Raw genomic sequence first — 24117 nt, forward strand, 5'->3', positions numbered from 1 at the left:
ATTTGTTCCAGTACCTGACTTTTCACTGTTCACCCTGGTTCCCTGGCGAAAACAACGGGGACCTTGTTTAACCGGGCGACGCCCCAGCCAGCATGAAATTTTGTCATGTCATACCATCATTTTTTTTTAAATTTTGGTTTAACCAATAAAAATACAATTTGGTCGGCTAAATCCCAAATTGGCAGCCCATCCTCATTCGTTCATTATCCAAGTAGATACCAAACAGGGTGCACCACGAGAAGGTGAGGATTGGACATTAGGTCAGAAGCCCTGGTCGGTTCTCCGCATTCCTTTAATGGCTATGTGGAGGTCTTCTCTCAGTTATACAGCTTTGACCTTTAAGCACCCCTAGCAGCTTTACTTACCTCTTTAACATGAATCGCAGATTTGCCCTAGTTCCAAAGGACTGGAAAGAGTGCAAAATTGTTCATAAATGGGGTGATAAAACTGTCTTTGAATTGCATGCCAATTTGTCTGGAGTTGTGGTGAAGGTGTTAGCGAGGCTACTGAGACCAGGATTTCGAATTGGAGTGATAACAGCAACATTCTTATTGATTGACAGCATGTATTTGCTAAAAGAAGATCATGTTTTTGCAATCTACGTAGTATAACAAGGTAACAGATGCATTAGACAAAGAGGATGGATACACGGTAGTATATTCAGATTGTACTAAAGCCTTTGTTAGATTGCCACGTGAAGAGATCGTAATTAAACTGCAAGAGATATAGCAGATTAGTGCACTGGATTGGAATGGGCTGTCTGATAGGTATCAGATGAAAGTCACTGGTGAGGAGGGAGTGTCCCAGGTATCTCAAGTAGGTCCATTGCTATTTAATTTATATGATATTAATTTGTATAATAGTGATATAAGGAAAGATTTAAAGAGGGATATTCAGTCGTTTGCTGATGATGCAAAAGTGGGGCTGATAAAAGTTTGGTATGGGGGGGGGGGTGCAAAAGTTCTGATAAACACCTAGAACAAAAATGATATTAAAGCAACTGATATAACCACAAGAGAGAACATTCTTAAAACCATTTACCCCCCTCCCCATGTTTCATCTAATTTTAATCATTTGTTCTTTTTCTTTTAGGATATATAAAAAGACATGTCAAAGGTTTGAAGAAATTTGAAAATACAGAGGTGCACCCATCAAGTTTTTCTTGCTGCAAGAAAAGTCTGCAACTGAGATTCACCAAACTTTGTGTGAGACTTTAGGGTACTCATCTGGACCAACAGTTGCCAGATGAGTACCAAGTTTAAAACTAGGCATCCTGAGACAACAGATATTCCCAGGTCAGGAAGACCTTCCACAGTCATCACAGCTGAAAACATCAATACAGTGTATGCCATAATCCTTGATGATAGACAAATACCAGCCAAAAACATTTCAAAGACTGGGGATATCCAAGGAATGAGTTGGGCTCATTATCCACCATCATTTGGACATTTGGGTTAGCATTCAAACATTTTCCAAATGTTTGAATGCTAACCCAAAGAGAGAATGTGTGCTGTCATCTCAAGGGATTTGGGGTCATTTTCAGAAATCAGGTGCAAATTTTTTGGCTCATATTGTGACTGTTGATGAAACAAGGCTTCATCCTCCTCTAGGTCATCACCATGATCTACAGACCAAACAACAGTCAGTGGAGTGGAGACACAAAGGTTCTCCATGGCCACAGAAGTTCTGAACCCAAAAGTCAGCTGGGAAGGTTGCTATTGTCTTTTGGGATATGGGTGGATGGTGTAATCCTTACCAAGTGCCTCAAAAAAGGTGAAGCTGTTACAGCAGCAGTTTACTAAACAGCTCTGAAATGAAGCAGAGGCATGTTGCTTTTGCAGAACAACGCATCTGCTCACACTGTTCATGAAATCCAACAGACAGTACACAACTTGGGCTTTCAATGTCTACTCACCCACCCTGTTTGCCAGACCTGGTCCCATCTGACTATTTCCTATTCCCAAATTTAAAGAAACACTTAAAAGGAACAAAATTGACCCTTTCTTTTAGAGTTGCACGGTGATCAGCATTCATTTTAAAAATTTATGCAATTTACAACCGTGTTAAAAAACTTTTTTATCATCCCGACATTTCGATCTTCACATCAAGATCATCGTCTGGAGCATACATCAATATACAAGACAAGCTGAGTTACATTATTAACTGTAAGCTAAAGAAACAGTGATAAAAAGTTACATGGTTCTACCTCAATTCCTTCATGTTGATTATCACAACTTTTCAGCACACCCTCGTAGATACTCTACAGGATGAGTTAAATAATTGACATTGTGTGCAAAGGATAATGATTGTCAATTTAATGTGGCAAAATGTAAGATTATGTACTCTGAGTTTAGTGCATAATCTGAGTGGAGGGGATTTGGAGAAGACAAGTGGCCAAGCTAGTGATAGGTGTGTGGGTTGCTAAGTTTAGATAGTGTTTTTAATTTATTGAGTTGCACTGATAGTGAGAAAAGAGGATACATGATAGAAACATGTAAGTTATTAAAGTGGTTCTGGAAGATTGATATAAGGGAAATTTTTTGATACGTGACAAGTAGAAAGAGAACTAAGTATCTCACCTGGAAGTTGCATAGGAATGTGGTTAGTAAAGGTGTACAGATTAGATTTTTTGCTTGTGGAGTAGTGAGTAGAATAAATCACTGGAATTAGTTGTTAGTACCTTGGCAGTGATGAAGTTTAAGGAGAGGTATTATAGATAATCGCATGTGTGTGTGTAAAGGTTAATATGAGTCTCCGATGATGTCTTCTGACCATGGAGTCAGAAGTAATAATTTCGCTAGATAATAATAATAATAATAGTAATCATTTCTCCAGATATTCAATATATCTTTATCTGAAATTTTTATGTCTCCTTTATCATCTCTGATTCTGTTTACAGTATTCTCTTCTCCATTTGTTAGATTTTTCAATAACATCCCATATAGTTTCACAGCCAAAAAAGAAACTCAAAGAGTTTCATGCTGAATATAGAAACTATATAAAGTTTGGCGAGTCCAAGCGTTAGCAAATACCTGGATAGTACAACACATAACCCATTTGGTAGTGCAACACTGAGGCAACTCATAGTAAGGGTGGAGCAAGCTCTGATCACTATTCTTGGTATTTACCCATAATGTGAAACCCAGCTGTGTCCTAGGAGCTGTGTTACTGTTCTACATTATGAGAAAAGGTCACTACCCATGCCAGTTTCAACCTTTATTGAGGTCTCATCAGTGAGTAGCTAGACCTGGATAATACCAAGTTTGTAGCGAACAGAGCTTACATACCCTACTATAAGAATTGCCAATAAGGTGTCCTAATAAATTACTAAATATATGAAGAGCCAAAGGCTTCAATTCGGTGACGTAAAATTATTTAAACAAAGGGATATTACATAATATCCCTTAATTTAAATAATTTTACGTCGCTGAATTGAAGCCTTTGGCTCTTCATATATTTAGTAATTTTTCAATAACTTTCAGAACATCCCCCCCCCCAAATATTTATCAACCATAGAAAGATTTTCCTTGTCTTTTGTTTAGTGTACAGCTTAATTTTCTTAGATTTTTCTCTGTATATTTTCACAGGCTCCCTGCTGCTGATCAAATCTCCTGGAGATGATTTCTTCTTTTTTTTGGATTACTTTGGGATTTTTTGGGATTACTTTGTTTGAATCCACTGTTTTGATATTTTTGTTCTTGCAAAAAGCTTCACATACCATCCTGACTGAATCATTCAGCATTTTTGGAAGATTTTGCCACAAACTGTCCAAGGAGAAAGGTTTGGTTCTTGTTTTAGATTATTTTTTGGTCAAGTAGTATTTGTATATTTGAGACCACAGCAGAAATAATATAATTCATACTTAATATAATGAATAGGTCACCTCTGAAAATTTGACTTTGACTCTTAAAAATGTTTTACATGTTTCTTTTCAATATTATGCTAATTGTCAAGAAAAGTCTTATTTGACAATTAACATTGTCAACAGGGGCGTCCGCCGGCCATATGTGCAATGTGTGCATTGCACATATGGCCAGGATAGTAAAGGTGCCAAAGAGGAGGAAATACTTTTAAAAAAACGGTTTTTTAAAGTGATTTTTTTATTGGAGGGGGGGGGGGGATAGGGGCACCAACTAAAGTTTTGCACACAGACGCTGGACACTACTGGTGCTCCCCTGATTGTCAAGTAATACTTTTATTTATTTATGTGTTCTATCCTTGTTATTTTCTTGCATAATGAGACCTGTGTAGTATCTATAACTCTACACAATGTGCCAATTAAGTAATGAGAGTGATTTTTTACAGGACCCTTTGAATAAAAGTTATAAATGTGTTTAGAGTTTTGACTGCCAGAGTGTGTTGTAATCACAGGTGCAGCTTTCAATTTGGGCGATGCAGCAGTTTTGGTATGGCAACTGTTGAAGTTAGAGTGTGAGTTGAGCGTATCAGAAGTTGAATTATGGATCAAAGAACTGTGATAAAATTTTACTGTAAATTAGGAAAAACTACTACAGAAGTGTACCAAAACCTAAAAAAAAGTTTACAGCAATGACTGTGAGCTGCGCACAGGTGTTCTGCTGGTTTTCATCATTTAAAGAGGGGAATCCCTAGAGGATGAACCACACTGTGGAAGGCTAGTTTCTGCGAGAACAAATGAAAACATAGCAAAAGCTAGGGAAATTGTTGCCCGTGACAGGCGAATAACCACTAGGCTACTTGTGGTTATTCGCCTCTACAGCTTGGTGTCAGTAAAGAAATGGCCAGATTAATCTTAGAAAGAGATTTGCATAAGAGGAAGATTTGTCCGAGGTTTGTGCTGCACACGTTGACACGCATAAAGAGAGAGAGAGAGGTCACCTTGTTGCGTGTTGTCAAAATTTCATCCATGCAGTTGATCAAGATCATGATGTATTGCAAAGAATTGTCATCGGTGATGAAACTATTGTAGAATTAGTTTCCTTCTCTGCTGTTGATATCATCAACAGGAACCCATCTTTTTCCTCTTTTTAAGAGGAAATGGGTTCTTTTTCTAGTAGCACCCCCATGGAGCCCATAGACTCATTGTAGGAGGTCCACTGACATCAGCACTAACCATCATTATCTGTCATATTTTGCTTTGAACTCATTCCATTCATTTGCTACTCTCCAAGCAAAAAATCTAGTCCTTGCACCCTTCTAACTACACTGCTACTTAATTTCTAGAGATAAATCCCATTTTCCTCACAATAGTCACATACTGTGAAAAATGTTCTTTGTATCAATCCCATAAAGCTCACTAATCAACTTATCTTCTTCTTCAGCTTCATTCCCACTCAAGTAGGATTGCTGCAGCAGATCAACCTCCTCCACTCAGTTCTGTCCAAGGTCTTGGAGGTCCCCCCTCTCAAGCTGTCCAGCCATTGTTGTTTAGGTCTCCCCTTACTTCTTTTGCCTGGTGGCTTCATCTCCAGCACTCTCTTTCCCATAAAGCTTTTATCTTACTGCATAACATGACCAAACCACCTCAGCTTTGATTCCCTAATCTTTCCAGATATATAGTTTCCTTCATTGTTCTCCTGATCAGTTAGTTTTTGATTTTGTACAATCTTGTTATGCCACTTGCAAGTTTCAGCATTCTCATTTCAGCTACATCCATTCTCTTCTACCATCTCTCTTGGTCTCATTGCTATACATCAGTGTAGATTTTACTACTATTTTGTAGATCTTTTCTTTTAACTTGCTAGATATAAGATACCTGAAACCTTTTTCTAGTTTATCCACCCTGATTGGATCCTCCTATTGAGTTCTAAGTCCAGGTATCTATCACTTTGGACACATGATCTTAGATATGTGAACCTAGATATTTGTGGCATGCCTGTGCCCTGCAATGTTATATTTCCTGCTGCTTCACTACAATACATGTACTCTGTCTTATTTCTACTGATTCTCAAACCAGTCTTCCAAAGCTTTTCTCCATTGTTCAAGTCTTTCTTCTGCTTCCTTGCTCAGATTTTGTGAAAATCATCACATTATCATCAAACATTATCGTTCAGGATGATTCAGTTCTTATTGTCTCTGTCAACACATCCAAGAGCATAACAAATAAGTGGGCTCAAAGATGACCCTTGATGAATCCCAACTTTTATTGGGAATGCCTCAGTGGTTCCTACTCCACATCTCATTCTTGTTTTACTACCATCATAAATGTCTTGTACAAAATTTACATACATCTTTGCAATCATTTTTTTTCTTCATGCTTCTCTAAATCTCTTTTCTTGGGACTCTATCAAAGGCCTTTTCCAAATCAATGAAGACCAGAAAAAATTGTGTTGCTCTCTTGGTACTTTTCTATGGGCTGTCTTAGAGCAAAGATGGCATCAATTGTTCCCCCGAATGGGCATAAACCCAAATTGCTCTTTGCTAATTGACACCAGTTTTCACAATATCTTCTCACTAAGCAACTCGTATGTCTATCATATCCTCTTCTCTATCTGTCAACTAGCTTATCTAAACCCCAGCCTCAGTCTCTCGTCATATGTAAGCTAACATAAACCTGCTACTATCTTGGTCATTTCCTTGTGGATCCATTTCGTCTCTTCAACATCTTCAAGAAACACAGGTGATCAGATCTGTGCACAGTAATCCAGATGGATTCATATCAATGCCTTATAAAAAAAAAGTGTAATAACTTCTTTATCTCTACTTGTCAGTGTGTGGTTTGTCAATAAACATGTAATCCTGTTTGGCCACTTTTTACAGTGTGACCTCAGATTCCATTACCACCCCTTAAATCCCTAGCCTCATGAATTTCTTGCAGCCCAGTTCCATCAGTGACACAGTTGGAATCTTTCATTCCAAAATGCATAACCTTACACTTTGCTACAATAAGCTGACAGACATTTTTCTTTGCTCATACTCAGTCTGTTTAAATTGTCCTGCAAGATCTCTGCATCATTCTTATTAATTATTATGCTACCTACAGTTTTACATCATTGGCACACAACTTAATATTTCTCTTCAGATCATGTTACCCACCACTAGTTAGCGGTGAGCAACATGGTCTACTTTCTGGACTCTACTCTTCCATAAACTGATTTCTGATGTCTATTTCATAACCATCCTCTTATCCACATGACTAGTTTCATATCCAAACTCATTTGGCTCAATTTATGTAATAGAGTTCCATGCAGTATCTTGTCAAATGCTTTTACAAAGTCCAGCAGTATTATTTTGTAGTCCTTATTCATCTCTGCTGTCACTTTATTATAAAAAGGGAGTAAATTACTGAAGCATGACCTATCTTCCCAAAACCATACTTCCTATCATCAACGATTTTCTGTCCACTGCTGGACAAAGGTCTCTCCCGAAATCCTCCATTCAATCCTCTCTTGATCTTTTCTATGCTACCTACCACTGAGTTCCAGCTATCTCTGATATCAACTTTTTATTCTTGAGTGTTACCTCTTGCAGTAGGACCTGCCCATTGCCATTTAGATCTTCTAATGGTTGTTATAATCTCGCCCTGTTCTGAACTCTGATCCAAGTATTGCACTTTCTCTCTTGAATGGTAACACTCTGAGCAGTGACCTTACTGTTTACCTCTGAGTAAACGCTAAGCTATTTTCTGTCAACTATTTTTTCTGTTAAGACAGATTGGGTTGGGATGTCTCCTTGACTGCTTCACACTGTTTTCCAAAGGCTACCAAACTAAGTTGAATTCTTTGTATTCAACTTAGTTTGATTTCTTCCTTACAGTCTCCCCCTTGCTGTGTGATCTTCTGCTCAGGTAAACGTAGGAAGTTACTATATCAGTTTCATGGTGTTTCACGTGTATTGGCTTTTTGATTGTATATTTATTATACATTATTTTTGTCTTGTCTTTGTTTATATTTAATCTTTTCTTTTTAATTTTGACATTTAATTCATTGATCATTTGTTATCTTACCATATCTGCAGAGTTTCTTTTAAGAAACTCTGCAGATGATATTAAGAATTAGCAGATATGCAAATGTCATCAGCAAATCATAGGTGATTTAGTTCTTTAATTCTTAATATCATCTGCAGATGATATTAAGAATTAGCAGATATGCAAATGTCATCAGCAAATCATAGGTGATTTAGTTCTTTCCCCATTTCTATCCAACCATTCCTGAATTTTGTCTTAACCAACTTCTCCAGTACCTTACCACCTCTCCTTAAAAGCTGATTGGTCAATAATTTCTTTCTTCTGTCTTAGAACCTTCTTTATGCAACAGAACTATTTTCCTCTCTTTCGCTCCCTTGGGACTCTGCTACAGCTGAGACTCAAACAACCTAGTCATGTGAAGTATGAAAATATTTCACTTGCAAACTTTGTTTGCTTATACTTGGATAAAGGGTTAAACAATAATATAATTTCTTGGCTAGTTTAATTTAATATGCTTGTCCAATTTTTAGTTATTCTATATAGATGTAGTTACTGTATATGCATAAAATGATTTTAGAAAACTCCCATTCCTGTTATTTTATAGTGCTAATTTTATTTATAATGGGATCAGAACAGAGTAGCCACTCAGGTGGAAATTCACATGGAGTAGGTCGTAATAATATCAGTAAAACAGAGGAAACACATCCTGTTAAAAGAAGTTCATCTCCTAGGCCTTCTATTAGTTCAGATTCTGATATACCTTATGTTTCTTATACTGTAAATCGCCCAATAGGAGGTAAGAATTGTATTGTAATTCTTTATGTATTGTCATATAAAAGACTTCTTTGAAAATAATATTTTCAAACTTCATCTTTGTTAATGTGGATTGTTGGTATCATTATTTCCACTTTATCATATAGAAAATTTATGTTTATCTATGTGATTCCCACCCATAGAGGTTGGAAACTGTACTACATTAGTAATGTTGGTGAGCTAGGTATTTTCTATATTTATTTATTTGATGGTTGTATTTTTTATGTATTTCTTTTAAGTCCAGAACCCCAGATGTGATGGAATCCATACTGGTGGTTGCTTAATAGCTGGGTGCCTTCAAAGTAGTGTAGGAGTTGAAAATTGATGGTTTTTTTCTAGCACTTTAGATAGGACTAAGGTGAGTGAGATAGGGCAGTGATTTGTTGCCCTTCTTACTTTTTATTTGTTGAATGGGTTGAAATATAACCCAATTTCCAGGCTTTGGGATAGATACCAGTGGAGTAAGAGAGTATGTACAGGCAGCATAGGAAAGGAGTCAGTTCTGGTGCACAGACCTTCAGGACAATTGGAGAAATGCCATCAGGGCCAGGAGACTTTTTTTTGTGACTAATTTGGACAATAAGTTTCTGATCTCTTTCTTGTAAAAGGATATAGGAGGCATTGTATGTTGGGCAGTTGGAATGATTTGGGGGGGGGGGGGCATTTGTTGCCATTGTCAGTTATGCATGCACTAGAGGCAAAGTGTGAAGCCAGGAGATTGGCTTTTTCTGTGGGGTGATGGTTTCAGAGAAATGTGGGGAATGTATGTTTCCATGACAGTGGGGATTACTTTGGTGATATGTTTGGATTAGAAGATCGGAAACAACAGTCAAACCATGGGAATGAAGCATAGTAGTCTTGGGGGCTGTCCCACTTCATACACATCAGGACATTTCATGTACTCCTAAAGGTGGTAAAGAAGAACATTTGTCCTTAGGTCAACAGATGGTAGTTGTCAATTTGACATATGGTCTAAACATGGTGCGTAGCTGATATTTATCAAGCATTCTAGATATATTTTCAGATAAACCTTCAATATGAATGGTAACAGTTTTGTTGCAGTCTTGTGTAAATGAATGGTAACAGTTTTGTTGCAGTCTTGTGTAATAGGCGATGGAGGGAATTTCCAGGGAGTATTTAGTATTTTTTCTATTCTGTTGGGATTATAGCCATTGGCTAAGAAAGTGTGATGCAAATAAGCGAGTTCAGTAGTAAGAGCATTGTCATTGGAACAGAGCTCTGACTCTGTGAGTTAGTGTTTATAGGATACCATACTGATGATGGTGTGAATGTGCAAATATCTCTCCATATGTGTGGATTTTCTATAAACAGAAAAAGATAATGAACCATCAGGAAGCCATGTGGTTAGTATATCTAGGACAGACAGTCATCAGCTTCCTTTTCCATTGTGAAGTGGAGTTTAAGCTGTTGACTATTAAAAGGCACTAAAAATGTATCCACTGTATCTGGACTATGTAGCTAAATAGCAAACACATCATTAGCATAGCACAGCCAAACTACTTGTTTGAGAGGTGCTCTTCATAGCTATGCTTTGTAAGTGTTCTATGTGGAAATTGGCTAAAGGTGTGTGTTGGGGGGAGCCCATTGCTGTCCCATCTGGTTCTTTGTATAATCTTCCCTTTCCATGCAAAATAACCTGCATGTACATGGAGGTGCTTGATAAATATCAGCTACACACTACATTTAAACCATATGTCAAATTGGCAACTCTCATCCATTCATGCAAGGACAAACACTCTTCTTTATCACATCCAGGAGTATATGAAGTGTCCTGTTCTTGTGACCTTTCTTACTTTGGACAGACAGGAAGAACTGCTGACATCTGTCCTGGTAAACATAAAAAATGCATTCAGCACTATCGTTATGTCAAGTCAGGTCTAGCATACCATGCCTTTTATACCCCTTCACACAAGATCAAATATAAGAAAACAAAAGTGCTACACAGAAATCATACTTATGATTTCAGTGTAGCACATTATTTCTGGAATCAGTAGCAGCTTTAAAACATACTCCAAACCTCAACAACTATGCATCATAAAATATTACCAGAATCACTTATGTTTAATTTAAATGTCTTTATTTGTAAAATTTTTGACTAAGTTTCATAGTCACTGTCAAGACAATTGTAGGAAAACAAAAAATAGAACAATTCGGTTGAATGCACAAGATATTATGTGCACTGTCTGCTGCAGGAGAATAGCTTCATCTGCATTAATAGATATCCAAAATTAATTACAAATTAAGGAATGCATGAATGGTGAGTATTAGTCAGTTTAACTTCCCGAAATTGAGAAAAGTTTAGGCAATCGTTTTGTTTAGAGTTTGGTTGTGAATGTATGCTTCACAGCTTTCCTTGTACAGATTTAAAATAACTATTGTGTAACACTTTGATTTTGTTCCAAAGAATCCTCTGTTTATAGATAATGCATGGCTTGCTAAACTGGATTTGTTGAGTTCTTTAAGTGAAATGTGTTCCTGATGTTCTTCAAGACAAATTTCTGCAGAACAACAGTTTGTCTATAATAACATAAACTACAAGAGTCAGGGATTCTGTACACTTCAGGATAAGAAAGAGGAGGATATTTGTCTTTGGGTGAAATAAAGAAGGTATTAAGCTTGTGAACTGGGAAGAAAGAGGCTTGTAATTTAATCTGTCGAAGTCGTCTTGCTATTTTTTCTGAAAATCCTTTAACATATGGATTACAAATCTCGTAATATCTTCTTGAGGCAGGTTAAGATGGCAGCCATAATTATTTATTATTTTTTCGATATCCATTAGAGATAAAGATAGTTCTGATAATAAACAGTTCTTTGTTTATATTTGTTGTTTGAAAGCACATCACATGCTTTCATCTGAATTCTTGTTCTCCTTTTTCTTTTTCTTTTTTTTGTGTGTGTGTCTGTTTTCCTGTAATTGCATTGACAATGGCTATGAAACTTAGCTGAGAATTTTGCAAATAAATACATTTAAATTAAGCATGATTCTGGTAATATTTTATAATGAATTCTTTCTCTTGCATCTCGATTTTTAGAAAAATTCATTTGCTTTACAGAGGACATAATTTTAAGTTATCTATGTTTGCAAAGAATCTGAGAAATTTAAGAAATCAAAATCTATTAAAGAGAGCAAAATGTTGCAAAGTTAAAGGTTTTTCATTCACCTCAGCCACATCATATTTACAGACCTGCAAGTTTTTTGTTACTAATTAGTCAGATCCAAGAAGCAAATGTACTGTTATTTTTTATCAATAGCAATATCGATTCTGTTATGACTGAATAGTCTAATATATTATCTGTTGAAGAATTAGATACTGTTTACAAGATTTCTTTGAACTCAACTAATAATTTTTTTTTTTCTGTCGGTTAGTGTCATATTCGGAAGTTTAAATTTTTATTGAATAAGAAAAATATTCATATTAATAACCAGTTTGACTCCTCAAAAACTATCGTTAATATTTCAGGCCTTCATCTGTTTAATGACAAAATATCAATATTATCAAACGGATTAGACTGTGCGGTAACTCCAAACACCATTCCTTCATGTATAATATAGATGATGTCCTTCATAACCATTCATATAAGTTAGTGAGTAAAATTAGATTTCAAGCAACGTATATTTATTTAAATCAATATCTCTGCATGTAATCTATCTAAAAAAAAAGAATTTGTAGCCTTATCTTCTAAAATGTAATAAAAACATCATTATTACTAAGGGCGACAAAGGTCGAGCAGTTGTAGTTCAGGATAAGAACAGTTATTTTAGAAAACTTATCTTCTACTTCGAGATCATTCTGCATACAGAAACATTGTAGAGATCCAACTCAATTACAAATCAAACTTAACAGCCTCTTGGACGAAGTTCATTCTTGGGATGAAGAAACAGTAAAAAGACTAAAAGTTCATCATGCTTTTGCTCCAAGACTGTATGGTCTTCCTAAATTGCATAAAGAAAATGTGCCTTTAAGACCTATTGTGAACTGCATAGGATGTCCGACATATAAAGTCTCAATCCTATCTAATCTTCTGCATTTACTGGAAATTCTGCTTCCTTCATAAAAAATTCAATAGAGTTTAAGAATAAAATTTAAGGATTATCCTTACAACCCACAGATCTTCTAGTAAATTTTGATGTAATCTGACTCTTTACAAATATCCCTCTGACAGATAAGATGAATTACTTCATAATGACTTTCCTCCTGATATTGTGTAGAAAGTATTTTACCTTGGGTATAATAAATGTTAAAGATTCCAAGCTATTTTAAACCTGGTTTTACTCCATTTCCCAAGTAAGCAAACAGACAAACAAATCAAGTTTGCGCCTGCAAGTGTTGCAAGGCTAGCTGATCCTACAGGTAGTGCAAGACCAAGGCAACTCATGGTAAAAGTAGAATAAGCTCTGATCACTAATCTTAATATTTACCCTTAATGCAAAGCACATCTCCTCTAGGAGATGTATGATGTTTTGTATTAAAGGCAAGGGGGCCACTACCCAGACGGGTTTCGACCTTTATTGAGGTCTCATCAGTGGAAGCCAGGCTAGAAATACCAAGATTTTAATAATACAGAGGTTATAAGTATTTTACCAGAACTACATTTATATTTTACCAGAACTACAGAACTACTTTCTACATTTATATCTCCTCCTGAGATTTTTATTTAATAAGGTTAAAACCTTATGGTAACTTATTCTGGTAAAATACTTATAAGTTCTGTATTACTAAAATCTTGGTATTTCTAGCCTGGCTCCCACTGATGAGACCTCAATAAAGGTCGAAACCCGTCTGGGTAGTGGCCCCCTTGCCTTTAATACAAAACATCATACATCTCCTAGAGGAGATGTGCTTTGCATTAAGGGTAAATATTAAGATTAGTGATCAGAGCTTATTCTACTTTTACCATGAGTTGCCTTAGTCTCGCACTACCTGTAGGATCAGCTAGACTTGCAACACTTGCAGGTGCAAACTTGACTTGTTTGTCTGTTTGCTTACTTGGGAAATGGGGTAAAACCAGGTTTAAAATAGCTTGGAATCTTTAACTCCTGATATTGTAAAATTATTTGATTTTGTCATTAATTCAGGATACTTTAGCTGCCAGAACGAACTGTACAAACAGATAGAGGGAACATCTATGGGTCTTCCATTTCTTTCTTTCTTTCCCCAACTCTAGCCAATTACTTTATGGAACGTTTCAAACAACATATTTTGGACATGTTTTCGCCTAAATCATTGATTTGGTACAGATATAGATTATGTGTTTGTTGTATGGAACTCCTTGAAGTAGAAGATAACAATTGTTTGCATGTGTTCCTTAATTTGTAAGTAATTTTTGTTTATATTTAAAAATAATTTATTAACTAAATTATTTTATTGCAATTTATTTTGGATATCTATTAATGTAGATGGAGCTATTCTCCTTCAGTGGATAGTGCACATAATATCACACACTTTCAATTGAATTGTTGTTGTTGTTGTTTTTTTGTGTGTTTTCCTATAATTGTATTGACAGTGGCTATGAAACTTAGCCTAAAATTTTACAAATAAATTTAAATTGTCTTTATTTAAGACATTTTAAATTAAAAATTTGGATAATAATATTTTATGATGAATTCTTCCTCTTATGTCTCGATTTTTAGAAAGGAAAAAAAAAAAAAACTCAACAAAGAAAAACAAAACTCAAAAATATTTGGTTTTATCAGTTTACCAAAGATCCTTTATAGTGCCAATTAGGACTTCAGTTCCTGGTGTTGTTCATTATATATATATATAAAATTAACAATTTTTTTTTTTAATCTAGTCCCACTGTTATACCAAATTGTTGTTATTGTTGTTTCATGTACTGTGACAAACTGTTCTTGTGCTCGGAAGATGCTGGATATAATACCAGTGAAACATTTCTGCTGTTTGAATTCGTTTTTCATTTTTCCTTTTTATGGTCCGTGTTTCGCTTCCGTATAGTAGAGTTGGTTTTGACAAGACATTATATAGTCTGATTCTAATGTGTTTTTTTTACTAGGGATGGCTGAAATATATTATTTATTATGCCATTTACTTTGATAAAGTTTGATATTTTAGTGTTATGTCTTTTTCTTCTTCGTATGATAGATCACATCCCAAGTATCTGAAAGTGTTTACTTGTTCTGGTATTTTATTATCTATCACTAGTTTACTTCTTATTAGGTTTTCTCCTTTGAATGACATTATTTTTGCTTTTTCTTTAGATATTGTCATATTATATTGTTTTGAGATATCATTTAATGATTTTAATGATCTTTGTAAATCATCTGATGTAGCTAATACTATTTGATCATCTGCAAATAGTAGTGTATCTATCTTCATTTGTGGGGTCATTTGTATACCAAATGGGTTATGCTGTTTCCAGATTGTTATAATTTTATTTATATATATATTGAAAAGCAGAGGTGAGAGGGTACATCCTTGTTGTACTCCTCTTGATATATCTTTCCATTCTGAGATGTGTTCTAATTTAACTGCTATTTTATTTCCTGTATATATTTCTTGAATGGGTTGTAAAAGTTAGTTCGGTATGCTTAAATCGGTTAATATTTTAAACAATTTTTGTGTACTAATTTTGTCAAAGGCTTTTTCATAATCAATAAAGGTCATGTGTGTTTCTTTTTGAAATTCTCTTCTCTTTTCTATTAATAATTTTAAAGTAAAAATTGGATCTATGCAGGATCGGCGTTTTCAGAAACCATTTTTAATAATAATAATACAAACAGCATCTGTCCAACGCCCATTCGCCATCTAAATGCACACTTGTCACAACTGCTTCTCCTCTTTCATTCCTTGTGCTTCTCTGTAACTTCCTTCTCACATTGTTCTTCTCCCAGGACCACAATCCTTAACAGTTCAGAAAAAAATTAATATATTTATTCTCTCAACACTCATATGCTTGGCACTAATGTGCTACCGGTTTTCTTGCCTCCTCTGTGTGATATGATATATAAAAAGTCTGCAAATCTTACTATCTGTGGACTGACTGGTTTTATATCCACTACTCTGCGCATGAGTTCTTGCAAAACTGTAATGAGTAGTTTTTAAGAAAAATTACTTTTCATATACTTTACATTCTGGCCCAAGAGCACCAAACTTCTATGGACACATAAAAATCCATGTCATGCACTCAGCTATTGCAGATCCCTCTGTGAGCTTAAGTGACTTGTATGACTGGTGTAGGTATCTTTTGCCAGTAGATACTGTGAGTGGTCTTGGTTCAAGGCTGAAATGTAGATGAAAGAAAAAGAAAGGTGTTGGTTTGAAAACTTACTCATAGCTATATCCTTAGCTCATATTCTTGAAATGAGCTAGGGGATGTTGTCAGTGTTATTAATATTTAGTTTTGGTTGCATGACAAAAAAAAACATGGTTTGTAAGTGCTTTGCAGGTTTAGAGTCGTATTTGAATTCATATGGCAGTAGTTTCTGAAACTAGGAATTGCTCGATTTCACTTATAAGACTTGAGTTTTAATTTGTTTGTACAGTCACACCTCTCTTGATGATAGAGATCCTGAAAAATGCTACATTTACAGAATCATCATTAATAAAGACATTAACGCAGGTGTTTTCTAATCTTCAGACAGAAATGAGTTGGTTAAGTGTCAATGCTTAATCTTCTTTTCTTATCATACAACATTTGACTAACATTTTAAGTTTTTTACTCTAGAGCATCATTCAAAATCTCAATGATTATGTGATACAATTTCTAGTGAATGGTGACACTTAACTGAGACAATTGGTTAAAATCTTTGTTGCTCAAACTATGAGGTTGGACATCAATGTTGGATTTAGCATTTTCTTGTACTAAATTGTGTTCTGTTAATCCTTGCAGTTCCTCCTTTTTTGAGAGGACTGTTGTGGCTATCTAGCAATTTCTGAAATCTGGAACATTAATTCATTGAACATGTTACAGTCATAGCATCCAGAAACGGTTGGTGTCCATTCAGGATACTATTTTTTATTTTATTTATTTATTTTTTGTCTGCATATGTTTTAAATTCCAAATCTGTTTAACCTTAAAATACTATTCTCACATTTGGGGATAGTGCACTAAAACTTTTCCTAAAACTTTGATATTATACAGAAGAGGACAATCCAATTAATAGATATGCTTTCCCTCTCCATCCTCCATGTGGGATACCTGTTCATGATGGAGAGACTTCCCATTGATGGTAATGCAAGACTACCAGGATCCCTCTTTCCAGATGTTCAAGTGTCACATTCCATGGCAGTGTTGTATCCCAGTGAGAGACCCGTGGACATCTCGAAGGAGGGATCCAGGCAGTCTTGCATTACTTTGGTCCCTGCTTCAGCAAGAAAGATTTTGCACTAAGCCTCCTTCCCAATGGTGTAGGCTTACTGCAGGGCCCAAGGCTTACTGCAGTGCATGTATAGCATCTGGGATAATCCTGGCATTCCACTCAGTGCAGTATTGCTTGCTGGATAGCAGACAATCCAGCAAGGGGGGGGGGGGGGCTTACAAGTCCTCGACCAAGTATAGATGCTACATTTTAGAAAATTATGGAGACAACTACCGTGTTTGAGTAAAACTTTAGTTTAATATAAACCAAAATCCACATTCGACGTTTCGACCTTTATATCAAGGTCATCTTCTGGAGCATATATACTATATACAGAGAAACAAGCTGCACTACAATCTACATGGTTTGTTAAAGTTACTGACCAACTGTTACAACAATTATTGGCCTGACCTCTGGTGAAAAAAAAAAAAAAAAAAAAAACTTACTACATCAACGCTAGAGTCCTTATTATTAATATTATCTATTGGTTGTAAAATTACATTGGGAGCAACAACAAGTCAATATATACAGCAATCCCTCGATTAGTGTGCCTAATGCATTCTTTAAAACAGGCGCATTAATCGAAAACGCACTAATCGAATACAATAAATAACCTATGGGAAAAAGTATAATTCGTTCCTCAAATTTCTTTCTTGAACCTTAATTTTTTTATAAAAGAATTAAGGTATGTCTCAGGGCCTAGTTAAAGGAAAACCATGAAGCTGAAAGACAATAAAACATATTCAGAATATAAATTTAATTATTCTGCTTCTTAACAAAGAATTGAGCTAACATAGTTTGGTTGGCATTTTGTTTCTTTTTTTTCATACAACCGACAGTATGGCCATTTGCCTCTTCTGCAAATTTTACTGGTTCTCTCTTCACCAGGGTCAGCCTCTAAGCATTGCCGCTTAAAAATTTCCAATGTACGAAAAATAATTTCAAATTGTTTCTGTGAAATCTCTTTTGGCTGACTATCAGTGGTTAAATTTTCTTCATATTCTTCGGGATCTTCCGCTGTTGCATCTAAATTTAGCAGGTTGGAATCACTCAATTCTTCAGAATGAGATTTAATTAACTCTTGGACATTATCATTGAAGAAGTGAAAGAAATGAAGGACGTACGAATTGGTTGCAAATACGCGAAATCACGTGCTTTATAGATAAAATTTTCCAACTGTTATACAAGCAAAATAGTTACCACTTGAAAAACTACAATGATCATAAAAGAGAAGTTAATTTTCCAACATGTAATAATAAACAACTCATCCCAGAAGACTGATTGATTACCATATTATCGGAATGTATTCTCCTTTTTGCGACATGCCCAGAAGTGTCAAAGGGTCTCGAATTTGTGGGCCTACTGTAGCAGATGACATAAATTTTGGCGGTAAAAATTTGGAACATAGTGTACATGGAAATAGTGTAGTATGCCATTAAAAATAACTTTATAAAATGTTTTAAATCGGTAACTAAATTATTTCTTTCTGGTGAGTGATTTTTTAAAATAGTTAGCCATAAAAATGTATAGATGGAAAATTTTTAAAATCTGTAACATTTATTTTTAAGGATATAGGCGCACTAATCGAATTTGGGTATTGAAAAAAAAATGACACACAAATCGAGGGATTACTGTATATGATTATACATATAAACCTTATATATATTATGCATATGCATTTAATTATACATATAAACATATAAACAAACGATTATACTTATAAACATATATAAAGATATACATATAAACACCATGATTATACATATACATTCCAATCAGTTGGTATGGGATAGTTTCCAATGCTAGCTGAAGGTTGCCTAGAGTCCTGAAGGCCTAGGCAACCTTCAGCTAGCATTGGAAACCATCCCATACCAACTGGTTGGAATGTATATGTATAATCATGGTGTTTATATGTATAATCATTTGTTTATATGTATAATTAAATGCACATGTATAATATATATATATAGACTTGTTGTTGCTCCCAATGTAATTTTACAACCAGTAGATAATATTAATAATAAGGACTCTAGCGTTGATGTAGTAAGTTTTTTTTTTCTTTTTTTTTTTTCACCAGAGGTCAGGCCAATAATTGTTGTAATGGTTGGTCAGTAACTTTAACAAACCATGTAAATTGTAGTGCAGCTTGTTTCTCTGTATATAGTATATATGCTCCAGAAGATGACCTTGATATAAAGGTCGAAACGTCGAATGTGGATTTTGGTTTATATTAAACTAAAGTTTTACTCAAATTTACTCAAACACGGTAGTTGTCTCCAAAATGTATTCAGATCACCGTGTAAGCCTAAAAGAAAGGAAAGCAAGTATAGATACTGTAGATACATTGCTTGATAACAGAAATTTAAAAAAAAAGAAAGAAAGAAAGAAAGAAAAAAGATATCTGACATGCATACACTTTTTCTCTTCACTGTCTACACAACAGGTGAGAAACCAATAGGGAAACTGTCACCCTCTATTCAAAAGTGTTCTAAAGGATTAGCAGAATCTCCCAAAACAAGATTATATTTTTAAAAAAACTAATGTTCTGGTGATATTTTTGTTGAAACATCATTGGAGGGATTGCCAATTATAGTAGTGCCTCATCTATATTATTGGTGTGATATCAGAATGGGATCTCCTCGATGTTCCAGATAAGAAGATATGTTCAGAACTTTAAAGATAATGAGAGATGAATATAAAGGACATCCTTACTTTTGATACACTCAAACCTCCAATCGCTATAGTATGGCTGTCCTGTTAGAATCTACATCACTTATCCAATACAATGCTTAATATGTGAGAAATATGGGCATACCCAAACTGCCATTTGTGGCACAAATGATAATAATTATTATTATTTGTTTTTTTATTAATTGTAATATACAATTTGAGTTGTATATTAAAAACTTGGTTTTTCACCCTGCATACAGGCAAATTGGTCAAGAGAACACATACAATTTACAGATCAAAAAAAAAAAAAAAAAATTGTTGATGGTGGATAGTAGATGGAACTGTGTATAGTCAGAGGATTAGGTAAGAGAAACTATGAAATGTGCGTTTTTTTTTTTGGGGGGGGGGAGCAGGTGCCCTTTCATGATGAATTCTTGGAAGTGGCACGTAATAATTTTTTATTTTTATTTTTTATTATTATTATTATTCCATGATATTATTACACCAGATCATAGAGGTCAAATTCATGTATTTTATACAGTACCTTTTCTGGGTTGTTATGAAGTTCACATTTGGAAATATTCATACAATTTATGCATTGTTGGCGATGCTTCCTCGATGTTACAGATTTTGCAGATGGGGAAGACTTTTATGCTTGCTAAACTTGATTGGTAGTAGCACAACAATTAAACTTGGAGTTGATGCTAGCTCCTGGTTTTCTGCTGAATACCAGTGATGAGTCTTGGCCTGGAGAATCGTTCTTTTTATGTTTTCTTTTTGAGTGGTTTTTAAAAGATTGAAATCTGTGGTATCACTGGATGTTGTAGCCATTTTCTACTTCATCTGCAGTTTCATTTCCCTTTAATCCCACATGGGATGGGATCCATTGGAAAATTATTTTGGAATCCTTATGTAGTTTGTTTATGTTTTTTGCTATGTCTAAGTATTTCTTGATGGCTAGTGTAGCAGTTCTTAATAGCTTGAAGGGCTGCTAAGGAATCTGTGAAAAATATAAACTCCTTCACGTTTTGTTTGTCCAAATGTTGCAGTGCTTGTTAATAGCTATTAATTCTGCATGGTATGAGTTGCATCCGATACTGTTAGTTGTTTTTAGTTCTATATTTTGAGAGCATTAGATGAGTATGCCACTCCCAGAATTGCCATTTGGATTTTTGGAGCCATCTGTGTAGATCTTTATTGAGTCAGGTCCATATTCCATTATTTTTGAAAGAGCTAATGATCTCAAGATTTCAGGGTTTTCTAGGCTTTTTTTCTCATGTTTCCCTATTTCAAAGTTGATAACTATATTTTTCCTGTCTTGATTTGGCGGAAATGTCGGGTAGTTGGCTGTTTTATTTGGATAATCCAAGGGAAGTTTATTTTCCATGATTTCATGCATTGTTGATTTTTTCTTTATTCTGTTTGTTGGTTGCCAATTTTTAAAGTTTACTTGTTCTATGATGTGCATAGAACATTGGCTCTTTTTTATACAAATTTAGTAAGATATAATAATAATAATACCTGTGGTATACTGTCCAAAAATTTATAAATTTAAAAAATGTTCCAAACACACTTCTACATAAAATTAAATAGAGGGAAACTACAGTACTATATTGAAATTCTGAGAGACCTTTTTTTCTTTTTTTCATAATCAATAATGAAGAACTGCCCAAATCTCAATTGGTGTGGCTGTATTGAATTACCAAAAATTTGGAAGACAGTCATTTTAAATCCAATCCTAGAGGGCACTGTGATGGGACATTGTGCATTACAGTTGTGAATTTCCACAGTTACTTGAGCAGAACATATACTGAAAACAGGACAAATAAATCTATGTCGAATGTAAAAACAATAAATAATTAACAACAACCTCTCTCTCTCTCTTTCTCTCTGTGGGTGAGTGATAGCACATTCAGAATTTTGACTTAAAATATAGTTTTATATTAAATTTTATAATATAACTATACATATTTTGTAATCTTTCGCCCAGTATGAGCATTACTTAGTATGTTTGTCTAAGGTTGAATTTCCTGATTTTTAGATATTTGGCTGTACTAAATTTTATGTGTGTGTGTGTGTGCGTGCGTGCGTGTGTGTGCGGTTTAGCTACTGTGACAGTGTTTAGTAAAATGTTTTGAACATACTTGTTATAGTGAACTCTCATTATAACAAACTCATACATAGGGAGAGAAATAGTTTACAGTAAATGGTTACAGTGAATTTTCTGTACTGTATCATTGATACTGTGACACTTAAGTGACCTTGCTAGTTTAATTTAGTGAGTGTATATCATTTGGTGTTTACTATAGTAAGAATTGATTTATTAGAATTTCCTTGTTTAATTTGATGTAATAATTTTATGAGTTGATTTTCCTAACTTTTAGATATTTGAGTTGATGTGTGTGGTATAGCTACTCTTATAGTGTTTAGTGGAGTAGTTGGAATGTAACATTTTGTATATTTCTCAGATTCTCCAAAGTTACCTACTAAGAGTCCGGCACACAGTTTGCGCAATGTTTCTCCTTCACCTCGTCCCTCACCTAAAGCTCCACGTCCAAGATCTTATGCAGGCTCTACTTCAGGACATGATATTGTTGTAGTAAAAGAAGGAGCACCTTCTATGGATACCTTAGAAACTGATCCTGAACTAGTCAGACTACATGTTAGTATTCAGTTTGAATTTTAGTTTAGGAATCTTTTCAGTTTAGTAAAACTATAAATGATATTGTATTCACATGAAACCAAGAGGATGCTAATTTAATTTTAATTTTAAAAAAATGCAATGCAAATTAGCCTTATATATGAAAAATTAATATTTCGATACAGATGTTAGGATTAGCGGTAAGCAATCAATATTGTATGTTGTACACTCAATTATTCAAGTTTTAATGCTAATGGCAGACTTTGTAGGAAAATGAATCTGCTATAATGTATTATGCATACAGTAATCAGTAGAATTGCAGAACAGATTGTATTGAAAATAATAGTGTTGGTTTATATTTATAAAATACATAATGGTGTGTTTACTGCTGCAATAAAATTTTCCCTAAAAAAAAATAAAAATTCTTCCTGAAAGCACTGACATCAGTCTTTATAACTTTCCCCAACTTTGCATCGTTGGCAAACATCTGAATATTCCCTGTCAATCCACATGAAATATAAACCAAAAAAGAAAAAGAAAAAAAGTTCAATAAAAGATGGCATGCTTTGCTGTGGCAAGCCACTGGTTACATGCTATGCAGCATTTAGTGAAATACCTTTGCAAAATCCAAAATGTCATTATATATTCAAAAGATTCATCACTCTTTTTTTTTTTTTATGAAATGAAAGAAGATTGTTAAAGCAAGACTTACCTTTTACAGATTCTTACTAATCATATTGTGGTTTAATGAATGAAGGCAGTACTGGGAGTGAATGAAACAAAAGTTTAATTCATTTCTTGTGTTATTTTCATTCCATTAATCTTACAGATTATGGATTAATATCAACTTCACTTAGCCCTTAAGCCTCAATACCCATCTCATTCTAATCATTATAGAGAATATGTCTGTCAATCCAATCGTGTAATATGTTCTTCACTAATCCCTCTACTTGTTTAGCTATAAGTGCAAATATATAAACTGGTCTGTAATTTAAAAGCTGTCTAAGCACAGCTTTTGTACAGGAACACTGTTCCTGTACAAAAACCTCATCCCTTGACTAGGTTGCATAACTCATTAAACAATCTTGTCAAGTGTTCATGTTACCAAATACCCATAAGCTTTTACATTTGACCTACTCAACATCCCATATGCTTCTATTCATCCCTTCTCATCTCATCCCTGTGGCATTTGTCTCCCTTTTGAATGTTGCATTGCTCATTAAATAATATTAGTACATCCTCTCTCCCATAATTATTGTGTTTTCCTAATTATTTATTTCCTTGGATTTCATTTTCTCTGTTCTGACTGGTTCATATTATACCATTTACTTTCTTACCACTATTGCTACTTTTCCAGCCAATATTTGATATTCTTGATATGTGGTCACTGCCTACTATCTTATACAGTTGACCTTTGCTATAGTGAATTTCATTTAGCATGCCATTGATGCTATGAAGCCTGAACATTTTATAATCATTGCTCTTTATAATGACATCCTATTAGATATGCTTATTCTATTTATTTCTACTTCACATCAAATAATAGCTCAATAGCTGTCACATGTACTATAATTTTTACACTTCACTTCATCATTAACAGCACTCCCCCCCCCCCTCCATTTTGGCTCCTTCCTGTTGTTTCAAAAAAAATATATCTCCCTGTATTTCTATTACTACTTCTTCATTATTCAGTTAACAAAGTTTTTCATATCCATGGCAGGTTGACTTGATCATTGCTACAAACTCAACACCCTTATTTCTGATACTCCT

The 24117-nt window shown here is 34.6% G+C and overlaps 1 protein-coding gene across 2 annotated transcripts in view; it reads left to right on the plus strand.

Moving 5' to 3' along the window:
• The window catches only part of BORCS5 (BLOC-1 related complex subunit 5), a 115736-nt gene that overhangs the window by 60346 nt on the left and 31273 nt on the right, over positions 1 to 24117 (plus strand). For both annotated transcript variants that reach the window (XM_090406561.1, XM_090406560.1), the window contains 2 exons: positions 8490 to 8681; positions 22175 to 22368. In XM_090406561.1, coding sequence (XP_090262687.1) covers positions 8507 to 8681; positions 22175 to 22368 — 369 coding nt within the window. In that variant the 5' untranslated portion in view covers positions 8490 to 8506. The remainder of the gene's footprint in view (positions 1 to 8489; positions 8682 to 22174; positions 22369 to 24117) is intronic.

This window comes from Typopeltis vanoorti, chromosome 16 (genome assembly GCF_054136105.1).
Source record: "Typopeltis vanoorti isolate ZY-2024b chromosome 16, IOZ_Tvanoo_1.0, whole genome shotgun sequence".
Taxonomy (NCBI): domain Eukaryota; kingdom Metazoa; phylum Arthropoda; class Arachnida; order Uropygi; family Thelyphonidae; genus Typopeltis; species Typopeltis vanoorti.